Raw genomic sequence first — 24057 nt, 5'->3', positions numbered from 1 at the left:
TGATTTTTCTTCCGCTACCCCTGTCAAAATTTAAGAGATACCGGGGCTTCCCAGTCTCTTTTGTTGGCAGATACCCTGCCGTTTTCTGAAAAGTCATTTTCAGGTTCTAAAGTTCTTATTAAGGGGGTAGATTGTAATGACTACATTCCTGTTCCTCTCCATAATGTCTATTTGTCTTCGGACTTTGTTTCTGGACCTGTGACTTTAGGTATTAGGCCTTTTTTGCCTTTTGAAGGGATTCACCTTCTTCTTGGAAACGACCTTGCTGGGACAAGGTCATTACTAATCCACTTGTGACTGATAATCCTAGTTTAGATCAGGATCCAGAGCCAATTGAACAAGAGATACCCGATTTATTTCCTTCGTGTGCAATTACTCGAGCCATGTCAAAGAAAACTTCCGAGAATCAAATACTCTCAAGAATAATGTCACAGATGTTGACTTAAATGACACCTTTCTCAGTCAGGTGTTTGACACGGATCATTCCGTTATCCCTCGTGGATTTGAAACTTCCAGTAAAACTGCTGACCAAAGTCAGACATTTTCTAGATCAAATCTCATTGCAGAACAACACAAAGACCCAGATATTTTGTCTTTGTTTGACAGGGTAGATGATGAAGGTAAAACTTCAGATAGCTCTGTTTCCTATTATACAAAATCTGGTATTCTCATGCGTAAATGGAGACCTCCAGACGTTTTGGTTGATGACGATTGGGCTATAAAACATCAAATTGTGGTTCCAAAGCCCTATCGTGCTGAAATATTGCGCCTGGCCCATGAAACGCCCTGGGCTGGTCATTTGGGAGTAAGGAAAACTTATCATAAAATTCTCAGTCACTTTTATTGGCCTAATCTCAGGCAGGATGTAGCACATTTCTGTAAAACTTGTCACACATGTCAAATGGTAGGAAAGCCAAATCAGACCATTCCAAAGGCCCCTTTACAGCCAATTCCTGCATTTCAAGAACCATTTAGTAGATACTAATAGACTGTGTTGGGCCCCTACCAAAAACAAGATCAGGAAATGAGTACATGTTGACAATTATGTGTACATCAACTCGGTTCCCAGAAGCCATACCACTGAGAAACATAAAGACAAAGACTATAGTGAGAGCTTTAGTCAAATTTTTCACTTTATTTGGCCTCCCTAAATGTGTCCAGTCCGATCAAGGCTCCAACTTTATGTCTGGTATTTTTCAACAAGTAATGGATCAGCTAGGCATTAAACAGTATAGGTCATCCGCCTATCATCCAGAAAGTCAGGGTGCTCTTGAGCGATTTCATCAAACTTTGAAAAACATGATTAGGACCTACTGTTTTGACACAGAGAAGCAGTGGGATGAAGGAATTCATTTTTTGCTCTTTGCTGTTAGAGAGTCAATTCAGGAGTCTCTTGGTTTTAGCCCATTTGAGCTTGTATTTGGACATACAGTCCGTGGCCCACTTAAGCTCGTTAAAGAGAAATTCCTATCAGACGATGATGATTGTCTGAATATTTTGCAATATGTGTCAGATTTTCGTACAAAACTCTCTAAAGCATGTGAATTAGCCAGAGAAAATCTTGAGTCATCTCAGCAGTCAATGAAAACCAAATATGATAAAAGCACCTCAAAACGGAAGTTTGAACCAGGTCAAAAAGTTCTTGTTCTACTTCCAATTCCTGGCAAACCACTCCATGCTCGTTACTTTGGGCCATATCTAATTGATAAGAAATTAAGTGATTTAAATTACATCATAATAACACCTGACAGGCGAAAACAAAAACAGCTATGTCACATAAATATGCTTAAGCCATATTTGGATAGGGATAATCCTACTATAAACTCAGCCTGTCAGTGCAGTCAGTTCAAACCATTATGAAGATAGTGATACTGAAACTGACTTGAGTGAAAATACTCTAAACTCAAAGCTGGGCTCGGTCAAGCTTCAGAACTCAGAAATCCTGGAGAAGCTGGAGTCTACAAAGTTGGCACACCTCCAGCCAGAACACCAACAACAGCTGAAAGAAACCAATCCATGAACATTTGTTTCAAGATGTTCCAACGAGGACAAACATCATCCACCACAACGAAGATGTCTGCGACAGTAATCCAGTGGAACAACATCCAGACGGACTGAATCCTGCGAAGCGGAATATCTCCAGGAGGAAGCCAAGTATTTGCCGAACAATGACTTTATCGAACTCAGTAAAAATAACCGGACTTGCCGTGCATACTTTATGCCAAATTCAGTGCCATTTCAAGTTTTCCAACAACAAATTGCAGGAAGATAGTCATGGGACATCCTGTTTGCTACTTTTCACACAAATTTAACAAATCCCAGAGAAACTACTCTACAATTGAAAAAGAGTGTTTATCTTTGATATTAGCTTTACAGCATTTTGAAGTTTATGTTACTTCCTCAAATCAGCCAATAGTTGTTTATATTGATCACAACCCTCTTGTTTTTCTGCAGAAATTTGTTAAAAGGCAAAAATCAGAGATTGCTAAGATGGAGTTTAATGTTACAGGAGTTTAATCTTGACATTAGACATTTCAAAGGCAGAGACAACTTAATTGCAGACTGTCTCTCTCGTATTTAGAGTTTATTGTTGTTCACACTTTTAAGATTACATTTCTTTTTTTGAAGAGGGGGTGTGTTATGTAGGTCATTTCCCCCACACTCATCATGACCTGAGTTCAATTAGTCTAGAACATTCTCAAGGTCACTGCCCTTGATGACCTCACAACCTTGAATTCAATTAGTCATGTTTGGAATGTTCTGGAAAGTTAATTAGTTGTGCAAGAGAGATAATTTTAGAACAGTAATTAGCATGTCAATAAAAGTTCTAGATTGTTCTTACATGCCTTTATAAAAGGGACGTGCACAGCTTCCAGTCAGACTTTTGGGATCGTGTCTCTTGTGTGTTACTAAACTCCAGCAGTAGTCATTCTCAAGACTTTTCAAGACCTTCACTGTCAACGCTGGATTTATACTGTGGACTTTGTGCAGCTTCAAGCCTGCAAGCCAAAGGACTGTTCATTCATCCGACTGACTGTTACAACTCTGAGACTGGAGCTTTGCCGTCCCAGCTGAGATAAGTAGTCTGTACACTTTTAAAGCTTGTATTTTATCCCTGACTTAGCAATTAGTTTATTTTTGTAATAAATTTTGTTTAAACGTAAACTGCTGAGTTCACCCTTTTGTTCGTATCCTCTGCACGTAACACTGGATTGTATCGTTGGCCTTGTGAAATCGGTAACGGCAAGTCTGAATGATGACTTTTGATCTAAAAGATTGAAACAAAGTGGCGGCCTGATGGTCATATTGGATATTTTCATAACAGGGTACACATAACTAGAATACGCCACATATGACCGTATACGTCTGGTTCAATTAATCAATGCATAGATAACAAATCTGCTCCACAGGATACTATTATCAAACATTCCACTTCCAACAAGTTCATTATCACGTAAATCACAGATATCAATATCTGACAGGTTCTAACCATCATGTCCATTACCACAGTCCATGTTTTAATGAAATCTAATGTTAATCCAGTCAACCGTTGTGTAGATATTATGCCAATAAACAGAAAAACACTTCTAGACATATATAAACATAGACACCGCTACGACATCATCGCCCACGCGCAAACATGATAGCTAAAACTATAGAGTCACAGTTCAGAACGGAAAAGTTTATGAATAATTGAACAACGGATCGCGCCATTTTAATAAGTAGCTGCTTCGCTTCTTGCTGTAAAGACACTTTTTCACAATTACAATTCGTTTGTTGCGTTGCGCAAGGTATTTTTCTGAGACTGGGTTTCCTTAAAATCCCGTTAGGGAAACATCTTTCACGCCAAATAGGGATACTTTTGAACAACTTTCTTCTTTGACAGTCACTGCGTGTGTTACTTCATAGAGACTCATAACCGAGAGGCACATAGCTATGGAAAGATGTTTGTTACGGTGTTTTGTGATGAAATGTCGCGCACTGACCCCCCCCCCCCTTTAGAATGTACACGAATCGTAATCAGACTCATCCACCAACTGACGTCACTGGTTTTGCTGCCTATGACGATGAAATTTGAGTTCCCGGTCGTTTTAAAATCAAATACAATTGCACATGAAGAAATCTTTCTTCCATTTAACTACCTGTAAGTTTTTTCTTTGTGTAAATTGAACATTACCAACATAACAACTTTGCTTTACCTTGAGATTCGTTTGTCGAATGAAAATGGCTTATCACTCGAAATCTGATGCCATACGGATCTGAGGTGACTTCATATGTTACTTGTCCACTGAGAATCACTTTCGTTTTTTTCTCAATATACCCTCAAGTATTTTCCGCACGACATCCCCCTGATCTGAAAGGGTTTTACCCTGAGGCTGCGTAGCAAAACTAGACAGATGAAAACAGAAAAATATTAAAACTTTAGAATGCGACGTCGACCTGCTTTCAGGAGCCGTTCCGAACGCGAGACATCGTGTCTGGAAAGCGCCCCACTATTAGAAACGTAACACCATTTTCGTCTTAATAGACTCGTTTCCACCAAGCTTTGGTGATAGCTCGTCATCTATGACAGACTACAAACTATATTGGCGCTGAAATTGAAGTGCATGAGGCTGTTGGCCCGGCGATGAGTAACCAATCAAGACCTGCACGTCTTCGCGACAGAAATTCAGATGAAAGTTGTGTCGCCAGCCGAAATGGCCCGAAGCACTTCGATCGTTCGATGTATGCAAACATTATTGTCTATAAAACTGATTTCATCCATAATTCAAGTCCTGAATTTCAATGATAATATTTTAAAGGGGGTTTTAGAGCTAGCTGAATGTAGAGCATCTTGTGCGTTGTTTATGGCCACTTACTGAGATGTGACATTTTAATTACTGTTACCCTTCAACGTTTTTATCAGATAACGCCATAAAAATAACAGTCTCCGCAGACACTTTTCCCTATTGACGGATAAGCAAGATTGCATCGCTGTCTTTAATATTAAGACAAGAATCTTCTATGAATATTAAGTTATGTCAGCGGTTGTTAGCAGATATTTACGGTCATGTCCAATATTGGACTGCATATCAGCACAACTGACCCATGAAGTAAAACATAACGTACGCCTCCGCAGAAAGGCTTAGTTCACAGTACTTTAAGAGTGTAAAACAAATCACAAAATATTATATCAGAGACATTTGTAAAAATGTACTTCGCGTCATCAAACAGGGCACCAAGCGATATCTATAAACATCAAATCTGAATGTTGAGATGTTTTATTGTTAGTGTTGTTTTAAGCTAGTACAGTTGCTAACTCATATGCTTCATGTCACAGCAATTTAATGCTTGCAGAAAAATATAGTACAATGAATTGGGCTTAACGCACAGTGCAAGACAACTTTGTCTGTAGATCACTATTCTGTGCATGTTAGTGTCCACGTGGCCATCTCAATTACTCTGCAGTTCATTGTTAAAACATGTATGAGAACTAATATTGCAATTTCTTCCATAATTTAATTGTAAACGAGACACATGCCATACAAATGACTCGCGGCAGTAAATTTCTCTCCTATCCAACCTTGGCGGCAGTTTCAGTTGACCTTTACAATATTCTCTGTTTCTCGTCATTTGATGTCGACAAAGTACCTGTTAGACAGACAGACAGACAGACAACTATTTACAAGTAAAGTGAAAGACTTAAACTTTTGGTAATATTTCCTCAATGAAACGTTCAATCATTGTCTTACCAAATCATGAATAAATATCTGGGATCCGTGCACAGTTTGGAATTGGAGAAGCAAATTACCCAACATTTACCGATATTTGAAATTCAAAATGGCCGTCATTCGATTGCGTCATTTTCGTTTTTCTTCGAGGGAATTAACGTTACCTAATTATTCGATCGTATCTGAAGTGAACCGATAAAATATGGAAGTACAATGCCAACATATATGCTAAAGATCACAGATTCCCGTTGACGAAGATGCTCTGAACACAAGAGAAGACGACTTCGCACCACGGGGACATACATAACAGTTTTGAACACTGTTTGCATAATGGATCTGTCTTCACTTTTGATGCTGGGTGTAAGTCTCGTGACGGGAGTCAATAAGTAGCTCTAAACTTCAGATTTCCATCTTTCTTTTCCTTACGGTAGATGTGTTCGTATTACGGACACCGGCATGGGCTTCCTATCAACAATGAGCTGTATGAAGACGCTGTATCTACGGTGGTGTTGCCAGGTTCAAGACTTTGGTCTTCAACATCTATACAGTATGAGGACACTGCAAGTACTGTCACTAGCCGGTGAGTTGAACTTACTATCCGCCAAAGACTGAAATTAGTTGATCATATTTTATTCACAGGAGATTAGAGGACCGAATTATAGCACACGGGAGATGGGAACATCATATATCTATGTTACAATATAAGGGGGTTTTTGCCAAACTTTTCTGTATCAGATAACTTTAATGGAGACAGTAGCTAATACAGTATTTTATGTTATATACAAATGTCCTTCGGTGTAACACTCTTAGTCTGTTTTCATGTTACTTGCATTTGAAAAATGGCCGCTAATGTTTTTAAATTTGAAATTTCGCCTTTCTTGAGTTCAATGTCTTTTAACAATGGTTTATGTCCACAGTCTGTCCACAAACTAGCGAAACTGCAATATTGGTTTGTCAATATATTTTCAGCGCTGGGAGCGCTTGAATCATTACGCTAGATACATTTTCAACTGTCGCCATTTGTGTGTGGTCACGGAAAGAACATGATGTATGTTTATGACATAGCTATAATCGAGGCTTATAATCTATCTATCTATCTATCTATCTATCTATCTATCTATCTATCTATCTATCTATCTATCTATCTATGTCTATCTATCTGTCCGTCTGTCTGTCTATCTATCTATCTATCTATCTATCTATCTATCTATCTATCTATCTATCTATCTATCTATCTATCTATCTATCTATCTACTATCTATCTATCTATCTATCTATGTCTATCTATCTGTCCGTCTGTCTGTCTATCTATCTATCTATCTATCTATCTATCTATCTATCTATCTATCTATCTATATCTATCTATCTATCTATCTGTCTGTCTATCTGTCTGTCTGCGGTCTGTCTATCTATCTATCTATCTATCTATCTATCTATCTATCTATCTATCTATCTATCTATCTATCTATCTATTTATCCATTTATCTATTGAACTATCTTTCACAAACAGATACATCCACACACATGATAAGTAGACATCAAACATGAAGGCGAATTTCAAAATGATAGGCCGGTCATTCTCGTACATGTGTCTGAACTGAACGCCATAGACATTAAGATGTCCTGACCTCTAACTCTGAACAAGGTTTCACCGAACCCAATCTACCGGGAAACTAAATCTTATTCCTTTGACGATGATGATTAAGGTTGATAGACGTCACGACAAGGCTGCATAGTTCAGGATCTAGCTAGGAGCAGGTGTTTTAGCTGAAGCCAAATCCTATTGAGTAGCACAATAAATGAATTGGATTACAATGCCACAGACATCCTTTCTAGAATAACAATTACACCAGCAAGGTCGAACAGGACTTGCTTTTGTCGGTTTTGTCTTTGACTTCTTATGCCTTTAATCCATAAATAGATATTCCATTTGTTTCATTTTAATCGATAAAAATGAAAATCAGTTTGTATACAAATGCAAGCTTTGATCCTTTCAATTCTCCCATCTCACAAGACCGATGAAATGAAGGAAAGGTTTCCCTGAGAATATCGTTATCAATTTTCACGATATATTGAAATAACCCAGGCATGATTAAAATAACTCTGGCATGATGGCAGTGTATCTATAATTTGAACAAAATACAATATAACTTCACAAGGTCGCAAAGTAGTTGAATACGAGAGCTCATTCAAGCTTAGCGTTTCCTTACCCATTAAAGGATTTCAAAGCACTGTTTGAAGCATGGTCTTATTTAATTTAGTACACATCGAAATCAGTACGTGAACAAAATACGCATCTCGCAATGAGCACTGCTTACAATACAACGTGACGTTTATATATTACATGTACTACACATATTTTTTTCAGTCCAATGGTTTGCTCTTCGCTCCTGTCCAGATGGTTTAAACCCGGCAAAACAATATTATGATTGCCTAAGAATTAACAGATAGACACTGTAAAACATAGATTATGATACATTATCAAACAATCCAATTTAGTGTCTTCTTTTGTGATTAATACATTCAATCATAACGCAGCCAGTATGAGCAGTCAGTCGGCCTTAGGTCGACACAGCACGGATGTCAGATGGTGTTACTTTGAAACACCATTCAGGGACGTTTGGTGCATTTTACACATGTGTTAAATTGGACGCTTTTTTGTTGTTCCAGGTTGTCCGTTGCTGACCTCGGCAGGGTTGTCTGGTCTTGTGCAGCTTCGAAATCTAGAAGAACTCGAGCTGACCAACTGCCCAGGCTCGTCCCCTGAACTGATACAGTACTTCGCGGTACATCTATCAAAGTGTGTGGTTATACAGTAGGACGTAGAACGAGGCTGATAAACTTCCATTTGAAATCACTGCTTCAGAACAACAGCTTACAAAGGAATAAGGAAGAATTTCAATATGACCCTACAATAGACAATTTCAATCGGGTGCCTGCATTCTATGGAACAAGTGGAGCATATGATGGCCATGTGGACACGGTGTACAATTATACTTTCATAGGAAATTAAGGGCCCTCCAAGATACTCTGCCACGTATCAAAAACAAGAAACTCATCCATAGAATTCGTAAAAGTGATGCAGGGATTTCATTGAACAAGAATTCCACAGAAGAATGCTTCAAATGTACTCTTTGAATACAGGACAACGGACAAATAGATTTGGAACTGAAATTACACGGGTTCTCCACAAACTGATACGTCCTCCGTCGAGTATTAGGTCACCAAGGACCCATTCATGTTGTGTCTCTGGTCAGTGATTACGCACTTTGAAAGGAATGTAAACATACCTAAAAGAAACATTTGAATCGAAAAAAGTAAGACAATATATAATATTATTTAGAACGGGCTTAAAATCGTCGAAGAAAATCTTTAAAGAAATTACTCTGTAAATATTGAATCTGTCTGAGGAAGTCCTCTATAAATATGGGACCCTGCCTTGTGTCGTGTCATGTTATGGGTAACTCACGTAGTCCTGAAGTGTATCGTCTTTGTGAACACAAACGTTGAGTGCTGTCGCACAAAAGCTTTAAAACAAACTGATGCCTAACGTTCAGAGGCAACAAAATTTTTTCTTAAAAATTTATGCTTTAGCTACATCCTACCCTATCTGCCTTGACTACATCCTACCCTATCTGCTTTGGCTACATCCTACCCTATCTGCCTTGGCAACATCCTACCCTATCTGCCTCGGCTACATCCTACCCTATCTACCTTGACTACATCCTACCCTATCTGCCTTGGCTACATCCTACCCTATCTACCTTGACTACATCCTACCCTATCTGCCTTGGCTACATCCTACCCTATCTGCTTTGGCTACATCCTACCCTATCTGCTTTGGCTACATCCTACCCTATCTGCCTTGGCTACATCCTACCCTATCTGCCTTGGCTACATCCTACCCTATCTGCTTTGGCTACATCCTACCCTATCTGCTTTGGCTACATCCTACCCTATCTGCTTTGGCTACATCCTACCCTATCTGCTTTGGCTAAATCCTACCCTATCTGCTTTGGCTAAATCCTACCCTATCTGCTATGAGTGGATGAGCATCTTTCATAGAGACGTTTTTATGTGACGATTTAATTTTTTCAAAATGATTGTAGAAAATTCTGAAATGTTGTAAGTAAACCGACTTACGTGGAAATTGATAGGTTGTTTATTACACAATTTAGACGTTCGCCGTTTTTCCCTGGGAAAGGAAACTGTGTTAATGTATGCGTCATAAGATTTTTATAGCATGTAATTACGTATTGAATCTATCTGTATGACTTATCCCTATTTATTTCGCTGTGTTTGATCTTTCAAGAAGGGAAGTTCATATTTGATTCAGAGATTTTTCATTGTCTGCTATGACCTTAGTCACATAACGTCATGGACATTGTTGTTCAGCAGCAGGGAATAGTTTCACTTTAAAGGTATACAGTCACCTGTAATCTAAATATGCCCATATATGGTCAAAGGGGCGTTCCTTGGTATTCAAAATGCCCATGTGAGGGCGCTGTTTTAAAAAGCGGCCACCCGCTTAAAATCTGTGATTGGTTAGATTTTCTCTTTCCATGGTAACTGTGGCAAAATTCGAGCAGGTGACAGTGTACCTTTAACAGAGACGCAAGACGTGTCTATCTGCAACTTGGGGTCGCTAACTTCTGCACACATAGCCAGAAGTTGTCCGAGTCAATGTTAATTGGCTGTGTAGCGTTTGCAGGATTGTAGAGGGGAAAAAACAATTTATATCCATAAATTAGCCTGCAAGTCACCTTTCGTGCTCCTTACTACTTTGTGTTCGATGCGAATAGAACTTTCCACCGGGAGCATAGTGTAACGAGACGTTGTTAATATACTTCCGTGATTATCTTATTCTATTCAAGTTCAGAGATATATTTAAAATAGTTCAACAGTACAATCATGAGGTATTTACACTCGGTTTCAAAGCAGCAAATTTAGTTGTTAACTTCCATGTAGAACTCTAACGACCCTGACAGCATCAGATGTTTTCGATCACAAACACTCGATAAGTAGGAACATGATTTGTTTTACATTTACGTTGAAGCGAAGTCTATAAATTACACTGCTTGTATGCTGTGCTTTTCTGTACATCCTAATCATGCGAGGTTTCTACTTAACAGTTTTCATTTGAATCCCATGTTTTGACGGCAGTCATATTATTCCCGTATAATGGCTACATTGATTACCATGGTACATCTCATGATTGAGGCATAAGTTAGTGTGCACATTAATGAATATGCAAATGTACACTATCTGTCGTCAAAGCCCGGGGAGTAGTCCCTCTGAAAGGTTTACGGGCATGTGCTTCCCGAATGGATCACTCTTTACGAAATAAGTCCCAAAACATGGGTCATTTTTCATCAAAAATTCCAAATATGGGTCATTAACAAAGGAAATGTCCCCCTATTCCAGGACAACATTCACATGCAGTAGAATAATGGTAAAAATTCCATACTTTGTCAAGAAAATCCCTAACAACAGATCATATTTATGAAATAGTCATGATAGATATTTTCAACTTGGGCGCTACAACCCCATGTGGAAATATTTGGAGTAACCCCCTCACCCTTCGGAGTCAAAGTCGGGTTAAGAGTAATATAATTGTGGTGGCCATAAATGTGTCGAATTCGTAAAGCCAGGTATAAGCTTATAAAAATGCGATAGGTCTCTGCAATCCAACAAAAGTAAGAAAACTGGTAGACCCCGTGGCATTTGACCAATAGGATTAGACATTGTATATGTTAACGACGTCTCCTTAGAACACACCTCATCCAAACTCTTTGTCGTGATTCATCAATTTACGGTAACGTCGTGTACTTCATTTTACCCGGCTGTGTAACATTCTTGACAACTATTACCTGATAACTTTGAAAGCGTTATCTACGCGAGCACACATTCCAGAAAAGATATAAAGAAATGGCACTGTCGTCTGCGTCATGGACCAGCAACAGTGGAGACAGTCTCTTGAATTTTCCGTTAAGAAAATGAATGATTTGTCTTACAAAGCACCTACTGACAAGGCCATATTCGTGTAACAATAAGGTTTTGTTGCCCCCCCCCCCACGGCCCGCAGGTCTCTCTACACTATCTGCACCGTGTTTGAGGTAACTCAAGCTCTCGTGAAACGAACCTAAGCTGTGGCCCTTATGTGCAATGTGTGTACAATGTCCTCTGCTCTGTTTTGTTGCGTTAAACACCAAGATGTTTGGGCAAAACATACATGTATCGTTTTGTGGGCTAGCTTACTTCTCAGACCGTTGTGGCTCACAGTCTTTGCAATTTTATCCTGGACATGAACTTAGTTCGCTAGATGAATTATATGTACGCAGACCGAAAGTGTTTCAGATGTTTCGATATTATTTCTGTCAAAAAGTCACGCACATTTTTTATCGACATTGGCGCATCTCACTCGTTTCTGATTTCGTCAACCGGAAACTTCTGATGCCAGTATTAAGCTTACTATTCTGTTGACACGAACTCACATTTAAATTGTAAAAATTATAATGTCGCAATTTTTTTCCATTCCGTTTAATTGAATAATAAAAGAAAATCGATGTACTTGGATATCTTATGTTTTTTACGAAACGGCAGATTTGCTGTGTAACGAAAATTGATATTTTTGCACTTACATCAATTGAGAACATATGGGTATTATTGTGTAAGGCGAGATAGACCTCGTGCTCTCCCACACTTAATAGTTTATCTTTCTTTCATAAATGCTGCTGCGCTATAGTCGTGATCTTGTTTGAGCTTTTTAAAGCGCAACACTAACACAATACATGGAAAGATACAAAATGAAAGTGGATCACAGAGAATCTCGTTCCGCATCAATAACCAAAAAAATAGAATTTCCATCGATCGAAGTAGACCACCAGCCTCACCAATGAGTGGTATCAAGATGTCAAAAACATGTGTTTTCACTCTTGTTACGGGGTACCGTGATCTATTTAAGGCATGGTGGCTCCAAGATTCAGGGACTGGATAATTAAATGATGAGATGGGTATCATTAATTTTCCCTGTTACCTCTGAGGAACAAATCGCCAACAAAGAAAATATTCACTGCAATGTCTTTTTAGAGGCGTAATAAATGTTAGAAGATAACGCCGGTTTGAATTCACGCGTAACTCACTACAATATTCAAATTTCACAATCTACAAGCACTGAATTATAGGCTGAGTGAATACTTTACACTGAATGTCTGTCTTGTTTTCTTCTAGGTATTTGAGCCATAGTGTGAATAGTCTAAGGATTTTACCACAGATCCTTAAAAAAAAACAAAGCATGCTTTTATATTGATGTTATCTGAAGGGTGGATCATTCGATGTGCATTTTACTTTATTTACGCTGTCATTCAATTGTAAGATACTTTGCCCTCTGTGCTATCAACTTAAACGAATACATCAACCATTTACTGATCAGAACTTATGACCATGTTGGTCTTACTGCATGGCATTTTAATGTTTCTGTAGCTAAGAGTCCGGTTGCCTAGGTAACACTGAAATCAAGGAACACACAGGCTGGCTTGTCGTACGAGTCAAGAATTTCGACGACTTTTGTGTAGAAACTGTTGACATTGCGTCTTGGGAATATTAATGATTGACAGGAGAACAATGTGTAATTGTCTTGAACACGTACTTCCATGATGACATTTTTTGAAATATTGTATGTGCTTGTAATTTATGCTCATTTCAATTCCACTGTATGAGATTATTGTGTATATTTTAATTTATTGCAACACGAGCTATCAAATAAATTAAGTGAAAAGGTATTTGTCAAAGTTCTCATTTATGGAACCTACAACCTACCATGTCTCCAGTATGGAGTATCGTTTTGTGAATATTTTTATCGTTTCGGAGTATCATTATAACTTTTTAAAGCCATGCATTTTTTTGTAATTTATCGCTGATCGAAGGGGAAAAGCGCCCTCTTTGAACATAACCGTACCTGTTTTGTATGATTTAGGAAGTCAATAATATTATTAGGCATCTTAAAACAAGCTGAAAACTGTACGTCGGTAAAACATTATTCTCACCTGCTAACAGAACAGATAATGGATGAAATTATACATTTTCCTGAATAATTTTTCAAATTTTTTATCCAGCCAACAGGCGAACGCCCATCTACAGGATGAGGTACCCATAACCCCATCACTCAATGAATCAATGAGCAGTAAAAAGCCTTGCTCAACAGCACAACATGTATATATATATATATATATATATATATATATATATATATATATATATATATATATATATATATATATATATATATATATATATATATATATAGACAGATAGACAGATAGATAGATAGATAGATAGATAGAGAGAACACACACACACACACACACATATATATATATATATATATATATATATATATATATATATATATATATATATATATATATATACTTGTTTAGTTCAAGATCAGCTGGAGTAGCGTGCTCAATGCTAGACTTATATATATAAGTGTATACCAGAAAAACATATGCTAATTTACCTATACCAGTTGTTCTACCAAATTATGTCTTACCGTATGATGCATCAATATTTTCATTTGAGATTTTGTTTCTTTCATCAACTGTGTGTTGTTTTAAAATCTTTTCTTGGTATGAAAAAATACATAAAACAGTGGTTCTATTCTCTGAATCATAACGGCGCATAGGTCCAAAATGGTCAATGTAGACTGCAGTGTTGTCGGGGCGGCTTCTTATATTATCTTTTTATCAAATTCATCGGCAATATCTGGTGAACCATGAGAGTATTATTAAATAATTGTTCAAAACTTACATGCAGTCTATATATCACATACAGTTGCTCTATCAACACAGCTCATTAATATTCAGCAAACTCATTGACATTCATGTAAAGCACATTGAAGCTCAGTCAGACGCGGAGAGATGGAAAACTTTGTGAATCAGATCAGCAACATCAAAAGTTGATCGACAACAGTTACTAGGCACATGGGAAGCAGTAGACATTTAAGATTCTGGTGAAGTGGCCCACAGAAGTGTTGTCCCGCGCTAGGTGACGTTTGTCGGACCATGATGCATTGCTTCAAATGTCAAGAGTCACCGACCTCAACAAAATATCATAGAGGAAATGCGAAAAGTAATAATTTCATTTGCGATTCGCGCGCTGCCACTCTCACTGTCTAAACATCCTTAAGGCTGCAAGGGGTAAAAATCCTTAATATAAGACGAAAGTACATACACATGAACGTGGTGGGTTTATGCACTGACATAACATCAGCGACATAACAATTTACGTGCTCTATTAACTGTGTTTTTGTTATGAAGAGCTGCATTTTACCGCTCTTTCAAGTGGCGTTTAAATGCAGAGGCGACTGGAAACTGGACACCCAATTTGCAAATTACCCAGCTGTATTGCTGGCCATATAGTGAATTCACTTGGTAATTAGCAAGCGACTTTGGTAACTTGTCAGCGATATCGTTTTTCATTCAGTCAGGTGCAGACACTTTGTGCAAGCAGGGGGTATGTTGCCATAAAGCTTATCTGGTTTGTATAATTCAGTGTAGGGGTGGCTGCTTGTTGCTTCATGGGATTCAAAATGAATAAAGATAATCACAATATCTGGAATAATATCATACAGTGGAGCCAAAGTAAACCCACTCAATAAAGATATTTCATCAAGCTACATTTGGTCTCATTACTGCTGTCTGAATTTCAACAAAATCTCCATCATGTTCATGAACTGTAAGTGTTGTGTTATGAATGAGTGGTTTCTTCCAAATAGAACAGCCAATGATTGGATATGACTTTTTGGCGGCAAAACTTCAGAGGCCGATGATCAGTCAAAACAATGTGTCCCAAGCAGACAGTGTGTCTGGGGAAATTGAAAACAACTGCACTGCAGACAGTCTGTCTGGGGAAATTAAAAACAGCTGCACTGATCTTCATATGTAACTAACAAGACACTGTGATAAGGTCAAATATGTACAAGTAATTTTGTTTGGTCTGCAGAGGATAAATTACAGTGACACCAGTTTTTTCCTTCGATTATGGTATAGGTAGGACAAATAAGTTGTCTGAATAAGACTAGTGCATGGACCAGTGCGTGGTAATGTTATCTCAATCTTCACCACAGAGTGCCAATCATCAACTCTCATTTATAACCCTTGGCAGAGCTGGTTTTTAAACTCGTTTGGGTTGTTTGGGTGTAAACTGAAACCACGAATGAGGCCAGACAAAGAGTCTCCACATGACTACACCCCACTCAGAAGGGAACCAGCTGCACTATTTGGAAGAAACCACTCATTTACAACACGTGAAATCGACACAAACAAAAATAATTTTATTGAAATTCAGAGAGCAGTGAATGAGACCACAAGTGTAGATTGAAAAATTATCTTCATTTCAGTAGTGTAGTATATTATATCCCCATTATATCAACACAAATATAATTATTTTTATTTTATTCATTTTGAATCCCATGAAGCAACAAGCAGCCACCCCTATACTGAATTATACAAACCCAGATAAACTTTGTGGCAACTACGCCCTGCTTGCACAAAGTGTCTGCACCTGACTGAAATGAAAAACGATATCGCTGGCAAGTTAACAAAGTCCCTCGCTAATTACCAAGTTAATTCGCTATATGGTCAGCAATACAGCTGGGTAATTTGCAAATTGGGTGTCCCATTTCCAGTCGCCTCCGCTGTAAATGCAGAAAGATCTTTAAAGTGAAAACGTAAGCAGAAAAGAGTTGAGCATTGTCGATCTCTCTCTCACCGGCGATATGCCGACACCTTGACAGTGCATCTGGTGTGCCGGCAAAACGGTTGAGATTTACATTTGATTGGCAGTAAAATTTCGATTGTATTTAAATCTCGTACTTTCTCCCTTCATGTCAAAGTATTTATATCTTCGGAAGGGTATACTTTAGTTCTATTTCCCCGTCACAGATATCAAACTCAAGTTTATTTCATAAAATAATGGGGTTGTAAACTCTTCAGCTCTATTTTATCCCGTCACAGAGATCAAACTCAAGTTTACTCCAAAAAAACAATTGGGTTGTGAACTCTTTAGCTTTATTGTATCTCGACACAGAGATTAAGCTCAAGTTTACTACACGAAAACAATAGCGTTTTACCAAACCCTGGTGTCGAAAATATCAAAACGTACCGTGCAATCGTTACAGTATTGAAAATACTGTATTAGGCCAAAGTAATTAAATTCTTTGTTTTGCGTCCACTCTAAATGGGAAAAGGTACGCGTCTAAGCAGCTGAAAAACACACACAAGAAAATTAACACAGTGTAATTTGATTGCAGCAAATAAAAAATTGTAACAAAATTTTAGTTCAGAAAAGCTAAGCGGTAATGTCCTAAAATTTCCTATTCAAATACAGTGTGTGTTTTTCATGAAAACCTTAAAAACCTACGCGGGTGGGGACGCAAAACAAAGAATTTAATTACTTTGGCCTTACTGCGGTGCATTGCATCAACCAATGCTTAAGGACCTTTAGCTCACCCTAACTATCAAATGCATGCAATCATGCGATAGAGTGATGAAAATATGTTTGTTCTGTATCACTTTAAGTTATTATCAAGAACTTACCGAGCTATTTATGGCGAGCAAGATAACATCTGTTATATCATTACATTCAATGCACAGACTTTTGTTACCGTTTACCTTGAATATTGCATTTGCCTTTGATGTTGAAGGGAACGCCATTGAAATCTCTGGGAGCCATGAAAATAAATAAATGATGAACATGTTTTATCGTGTATTTTTTTTCAATTGGGAAGGAAATAAAGAAAAGAAATAGTCCGTGGGCTAGAGGGGTCTACGTGCACCCCCCCCCCACAGGATAACAAACCTGTATTTTTCAGAACCCTTGGGATCCCTAGAATACGAAATGGAATTTTAACAGAAAAATATAGGGACGCAATAGCTGTTATGGTCATGTTTTGAAGGGTACCGCAAAATCACGATTTTCCAAGCCAAATGCATTTTCGTCAAATCTGTCTTCTTGTAAGTCATGTGCTGAGCTCATTTTTGAACATAACCTCACTTGTTTGGTATCATAAGAAAGGGAATTTATTCTTCTTTAAGATGACATATTGCAATATGCAATATCTTCTACAGTTTTTGTCAAATATAACTAAAACTTACCCCTTACCCAAAATTTAACATTACAAATTACAGAAAATCTCAAATTCTACCAATTGTTTTAGCTAGGCATAATAAAAAATGCAATGCTTTGTCTGAAATCTGTTTTATTTGATACAGGGACATGTCAGAAATATGAAATAGACTTTTAACAGAAAAAATATTGGGAATCTACAGCTGTAACAGTCATATTTTGAAGGGTACCGCAAAATAATAGTGTTGCAGATTTGCATGCATTTTTGTTAAAATTGTCTTCTTATAAGTTATCTGCTGAGCTTGTTTTTAAATATAACCTGGCTTGTTAGGTATCATTAGAAAGATAATTTACTAATCTTTAGAATGAGATATTGTAACATGCAATATCTTCTATAGTTTTCATGATATATAACCCATACTTACCCTTACCCAAAGTTTACATTGAAAATTTCAGTCATAGCTAAAACCAAATTCTACCATTTTTAAGCTTGACACAATACATCTGGCCGTTTTTGCTATTAAATCTATTTTATTTGGTACAGGGACATGTCAGAGATATGAAATAGACTTTAAACAGAAAAAATATTGGGAATCTACAGCTGTAACAGTCATATTTTGAAGGGTACCGCAAAATCATAGTGTAGCAGATTTGTATGCATTTTTGTTAAAATTGTCTTCTTATAAGTTATCTGCTGAGCTTGTTGTTGAATATAACCTGGCTTGTTAGGTATCATTAGAAAGATAATTTACTAATCTTTAGAATGACATATTGTAACATGCAATATCTTCTATAGTTTTCATGATATATAACCCATACTTACCCCTTACCCCAAAGTTTACAATGAAAATTTCAGTCATAGCTAAAACCAAATTCTACCATTTTTTTAGCTTGACACAAAACATCTGGCCGTTTTTGCTATTAAATCTATTTTATTTGGTACAGGGACATGTCAGAAATATGAAATAGACTTTTAACAGAAAAAATATTGGGAATCTACAGCTGTAACAGTCATATTTTGAAGGGTACCGCAAAATCATAGTGTAGCAGATTTGCATGCATTTTTGTTAAAATTGTCTTCTTATAAGTTATCTGCTGAGCTTGTTGTTGAATATAACCTGGCTTGTTAGGTATCATTAGAAGGATAATTAACTAATCTTTAGAATGACATATTGTAACATGCAATATCTTCTATAGTTTTCATGATATATAACCCAAACTTACCCCTTACCCCAAAGTTTACATTGAAAATTTCAGTCATAGCTAAAACCAAATTCTACCATTTTTTTTAGCTTGACACAAAAAATCTGGCCGTTTTTGCTATTAAATCTATTTTATTTGGTACAGGGACATGTCAGAAATATGAAATAGACTTTTAACAGAAAAAATATTGGGAATCTACATCTGTAACAGTCATATTTTGAAGGGTACCGCAAAATCATAATGTAGCAGATTTGTATGCATTTTTGTTAAAATTGTCTTCTTATAAGTTATTTGCTGAGCTTGTTGTTGGATATAATCTGGCTTGTTAGGTATCATTAGAAAGATAATTTACTAATCTTTAGAATGACATATTGTAACATGCAATATCTTCTATAGTTTTCATGATATATAACCAAAACTTACCCCATACCCCAAAGTTTACATTGAAAATTTCAGTCATAGCTAAAACCAAATTCTACCATTTTTTTAGCTTGACACAAAAAATCTGGCCGTTTTTGCTATTAAATCTGTTTTATTTGGTACAGGGACATGTGAGAAATATGAAATAGACTTTTAACAGAAAAAATATTAGGACTCTACAGCTGTAGCGGTCATATTTTGAAGGGTACTGCAAAATATCAGTGTTGCAGATTTGCATGCATTTTTGTTAAATCTGTCTCTTTATAAGTTATCTGCTGAGCTTGTTATTGAATATAACCTGGCTTGTTAGGTATCATTAGAAAGATAATTTACTAATCTTTAGAATGACATATTGTAACATGCAATATCTTCTATAGTTTTCATGAAATATGACCAAAACTTACCCCATACCCCAAAATTACATTGAAAATTGCAGTCATATCTAAAATCAAATTCTACCATTTTCTTTACCTAGACATATAAATTCCGGCATTTATTTGTATGAAATCTATTTCATTCTATAATGGGTCATGTCAAAAATATAAAATAGTAACAGAAAAAAGATTGGAATTCTGTAGTTGTAACAGTCAGATTTTGAAGGGTACAGCAAAATCTCAGTATTCCTGACTTGCGTGCATTTTTGTTGAATCTATCGTCTTTTAAGTCATCTGCTGAGCTTCTTATAGAATATAATGTAAGTTGTTAGGTATCATTAGTAAGATTATTTACTAGTCTTTAAAAAGACATATTGTAACATGCAATATCTTGTACAGATTTTTATGAAATATGACCAAAACTTACCCCATACCCCAAAATTTACATCGAAAACTACTGTCATAGCTAATGTCAAATTCAAGCAATTTTTTACGCAGACATAAAAAATTAGGCAATTTTTTGTATGAAATCTGTTTTATTTTGTACTTGGCCATATCAGAAATATGAAATGAACTTTTAACAGAAAAAATATTGGGATTCTATAGCTGTAACAGCTGTATTTTGAAGGGTACAGCAAAATCTCAGTATTCCTGATTCGCATGCGTTTTTGTTAAATCTGTCATCTTATAAGTCGTCTAATGAGCTTGTTATTGATTATAACCGGGTTTGTTTAGTATCATTGAAAATGTAATTAAATAGTCTTTACAATGACATATTGTAACAGGCAATATCTTGTATAGTGTTCATGGAATATGACCAAAACGTACCCCATACCCCAAGGTTTATATTGAAAGTACTGTCATAGATAACGTGATCAAATTCCGTGAATTTTTAGCTAGACATGATAAAAATAGCTCTGTTTCGGTATTAAATCTGTTGTATATGGTACTGGGTCATGTCAGAAATGTGAAATAGACTTTTAACAGAAAAGATATTTGGATTGTATAGTTGTAACAGCCATATTTTGAAGGGAAATGCAAAATCGCAGTACCGCAAATTGGCACCTTTTTTGTTAAATTCTTCTTCTTGTAAGTCATCTGCTGAACTTATTTTGTGACACAACCTGGCTTGTGAGGTATCATTAGTAGGGAAATTTATTCTTCTTTAAGATGACATATTGTAATATACAATGTCATTCATAGTTTTCCTGGAATATGGTCAAACTTTACCCCATACCCAAAAAGTTCAAATCGCAAATTACAGCGTATCTTAACTTCTACCATTTTTGCTGCACATAATACAAAAGGCAATTCTTGTTTAAAATCTGATTTATTTGTTACAAAAGTATGTCACAAGTATAAAATTAACTTTTAACGGGAAGATGATACAATTTAGTAGCCATTTGGATCATTTTTGGAGGGGGAACCCATATATTGCAAATGTATGTGTTTCGGCAAATTTGCCCTGATACCTAGGTACCCTTCCAAATATGATCCAAAAGGCTACAAAATTATATTATGTTCCTGTTAAAAGTTAATTTCATATTTGTAACATACTTTTTTAACAAAAACACATATTTCATAGATTACATACAAGCATTGCCTTTGGTATATAAAGTTAATAAATTGTAAAAAATGGTAGAGTTTCAGATTTGCAGTAATTTGCTGTGTAAACCTTGGGTATGGGGTAAGCTTTGGTCCTATTTTATGAAACCTAAACAAGACATTGCATATTACAATATGTCATTTTAAAGACTAGTAAATTACCTTTCTATTGATACCTAACAAGCCAGGTTATGTCAAAAATCAAGCTCAGCAGATGACTTTTAAGAAGACAGATTTAACAAAAAAGCAAGCGAGTTAGCAATACTGTGATTTTGCGAGACCCTTCAAAATATGACTGTTACAGCTGTAGAGTCCCAATATATTTTCTGTTAAAAGTCTATTTCATATTTCTGACATTCCCCCGTACCAAATAAAAAGATTTCATATAAAGCATTGCCTTATTTCTTATGTCTAGCTAGAAAATTGGTAGAATTTGACGATAGCTACGAAAGTAATTTTCGATATAAACTTTGTGGTATGGGATAAGTTTTCGTCATATTCCATGAAAACTATATAAGATATGGCATATAACAATATGTCATTTTAAAAAGTAGTAAATTAGCTTTTCAATGGTACCAAATAAACATGGTTATGTAATAAAATAAGCGCAGCAGATGACCTACAATGGGACAAAGTTAACAAAACACATATGAGTCTGCACTGCTGTGATTTTGCAGTACTCCTCAGAATATGCCTGTTACAGCCATAGAATCCCAATATTCTTTCTGTTGAAAGTCTATTTCATATTTATTACATGTTCCTGTACCAAATAAAATAGATTTAATAGCAAAAACGGCCAGATTTTATATGTCTAGGTAAAAAAATGGTAGAATTTGGTTTTAGCTATGACTGAAATTTTCAATGTAAACTTTGGGGTAAGGGGTAAGTATGGGTTATATATCATGAAAACTATAGAAGATATTGCATGTTACAATATGTCATTCTAAAGATTAGTAAATTATCTTTCTAATGATACCTAACAAGCCAGGTTATATTCAACAACAAGCTCAGCAGATAACTTATAAGAAGACAATTTTAACAAAAATGCATGCAAATCTGCTACACTGTGATTTTGCGGTACCCTTCAAAATATGACTGTTACAGCTGTAGATTCCTAATATTTTTTCTGTTAAAAGTCTATTTCATAATTCTGACATGTCTCTGTACCAAATAAAATAGATTTAATAGCAAAAACGGCCAGATTTTATATGTCTAGGTAAAAAAATGGTAGAATTTGGTTTTAGCTATGACTGAAATTTTCAATGTAAACTTTGGGGTATGGGGTAAGTTTGGGTTATATATCATGAAAACTATAGAAGATATTGCATGTTACAATATGTCATTCTAAAAATTAGTAAATTATCTTTCTAATGATACCTAACAAGCCAGGTTATATTCAACAACAAGCTCAGCATATAACTTATAGGAAGACAATTTTAACAAAAATGCATGCAAATCTGCAACACTATTATTTTGCGGTACCCTTCAAAATATGACTGTTACAGATGTAGATTCCCAATATTTTTTCTGTTAAAAGTCTATTTCATAATTCTGACATGTCCCTGTACCAAATAAAACAGATTTAATAGCAAAAACGGCCAGATTTTTGTGTCAAGCTAAAAAAATGGTAGAATTTGGTTTTAGCTATGACTGAAATTTTCAATGTAAACTTTGGGGTAAGGGGTAAGTTTGGGTTATATATCATGAAAACTATAGAAGATATTGCATGTTACAATATGTCATTCTAAAGATTAGTAAATTATCTTTCTAATGATACCTAACAAGCCAGGTTATATTCAAAAACAAGCTCAGCAGATAACTTATAGGAAGACAGTTTTAACAAAAATGCATGCAAATCTGCAACACTATTATGTTGCGGTACCCTTCAAAATATGACTGTTACAGCTGTAGATTCCCAATATTTTTTCTATTAAAAGTCTATTTCATAATCCTGACATGTCCCTGTATCAAATAAAACAGATTTCAGACAAAGCATTGCATTTTTTATTATGCCTAGCTAAAAAATTGGTAGAATTTGAGATTTTCTGTAATTTGTAATGTTAAATTTTGGGGTAAGGGGTAAGTTTTGGTTATATTTGACAAAAACTGTAGAAGATATTGCATAATGCAATATGTCATCTTAAAGAGGAATAAATTCCCTTTCTTATGATACCAAACAAGTGAGGTTATGTTCAAAAATGAGCTCAGCACATGACTTACAAGAAGACAGATTTGACGAAAATGCATTTGGCTTGGAAAATCGTGATTTTGCGGTACCCTTCAAACATGACCATAACAGCTATTGCGTCCCTATATTTTTTCTGTTAAAATTCCATTTCGTATTCTAGGGATCTCAAGGGTTCTGAAAAATACAGGTTTGTTATCCTGTGGGGGGGGGGGTGCACGTAGACCCCCTCTAGCCCACGGACTAAAAAGAATGAATGTTAACTTCAAAAGTAGGATCTAATAATCATTATCTGTATGGAAACATTTTATCAAGACTGGACTTGCAAAATAGACGGAAATGACTGCAAGAAATAAGCTTAAAAAGTGCCTTGGGAAGTGTTAGATAGCGAATTCCCCAGAGACAGCTGCGATCCCTCCAGCCAAGTACAGAT

At 36.2% G+C, this 24057-nt stretch overlaps 1 protein-coding gene across 1 annotated transcript in view; it reads left to right on the top strand.

Annotated features, from left to right (window-relative positions):
- Positions 1-8753, top strand: part of LOC139150895 (F-box/LRR-repeat protein 16-like) — a 43875-nt gene extending 35122 nt beyond the window's left edge. Inside the window, exons 2-3 of the mRNA XM_070723342.1 lie at positions 6143-6291; positions 8382-8753. Coding sequence (XP_070579443.1) covers positions 6143-6291; positions 8382-8530 — 298 coding nt within the window. The 3' untranslated portion in view covers positions 8531-8753. The remainder of the gene's footprint in view (positions 1-6142; positions 6292-8381) is intronic.
- Positions 8754-24057: the final 15304 nt, after the last annotated feature.

This window comes from Ptychodera flava, chromosome 15 (assembly GCF_041260155.1).
Source record: "Ptychodera flava strain L36383 chromosome 15, AS_Pfla_20210202, whole genome shotgun sequence".
Lineage (NCBI taxonomy): Eukaryota > Metazoa > Hemichordata > Enteropneusta > Ptychoderidae > Ptychodera > Ptychodera flava.
This window is presented reverse-complemented; position numbering and strand designations above follow the sequence as displayed.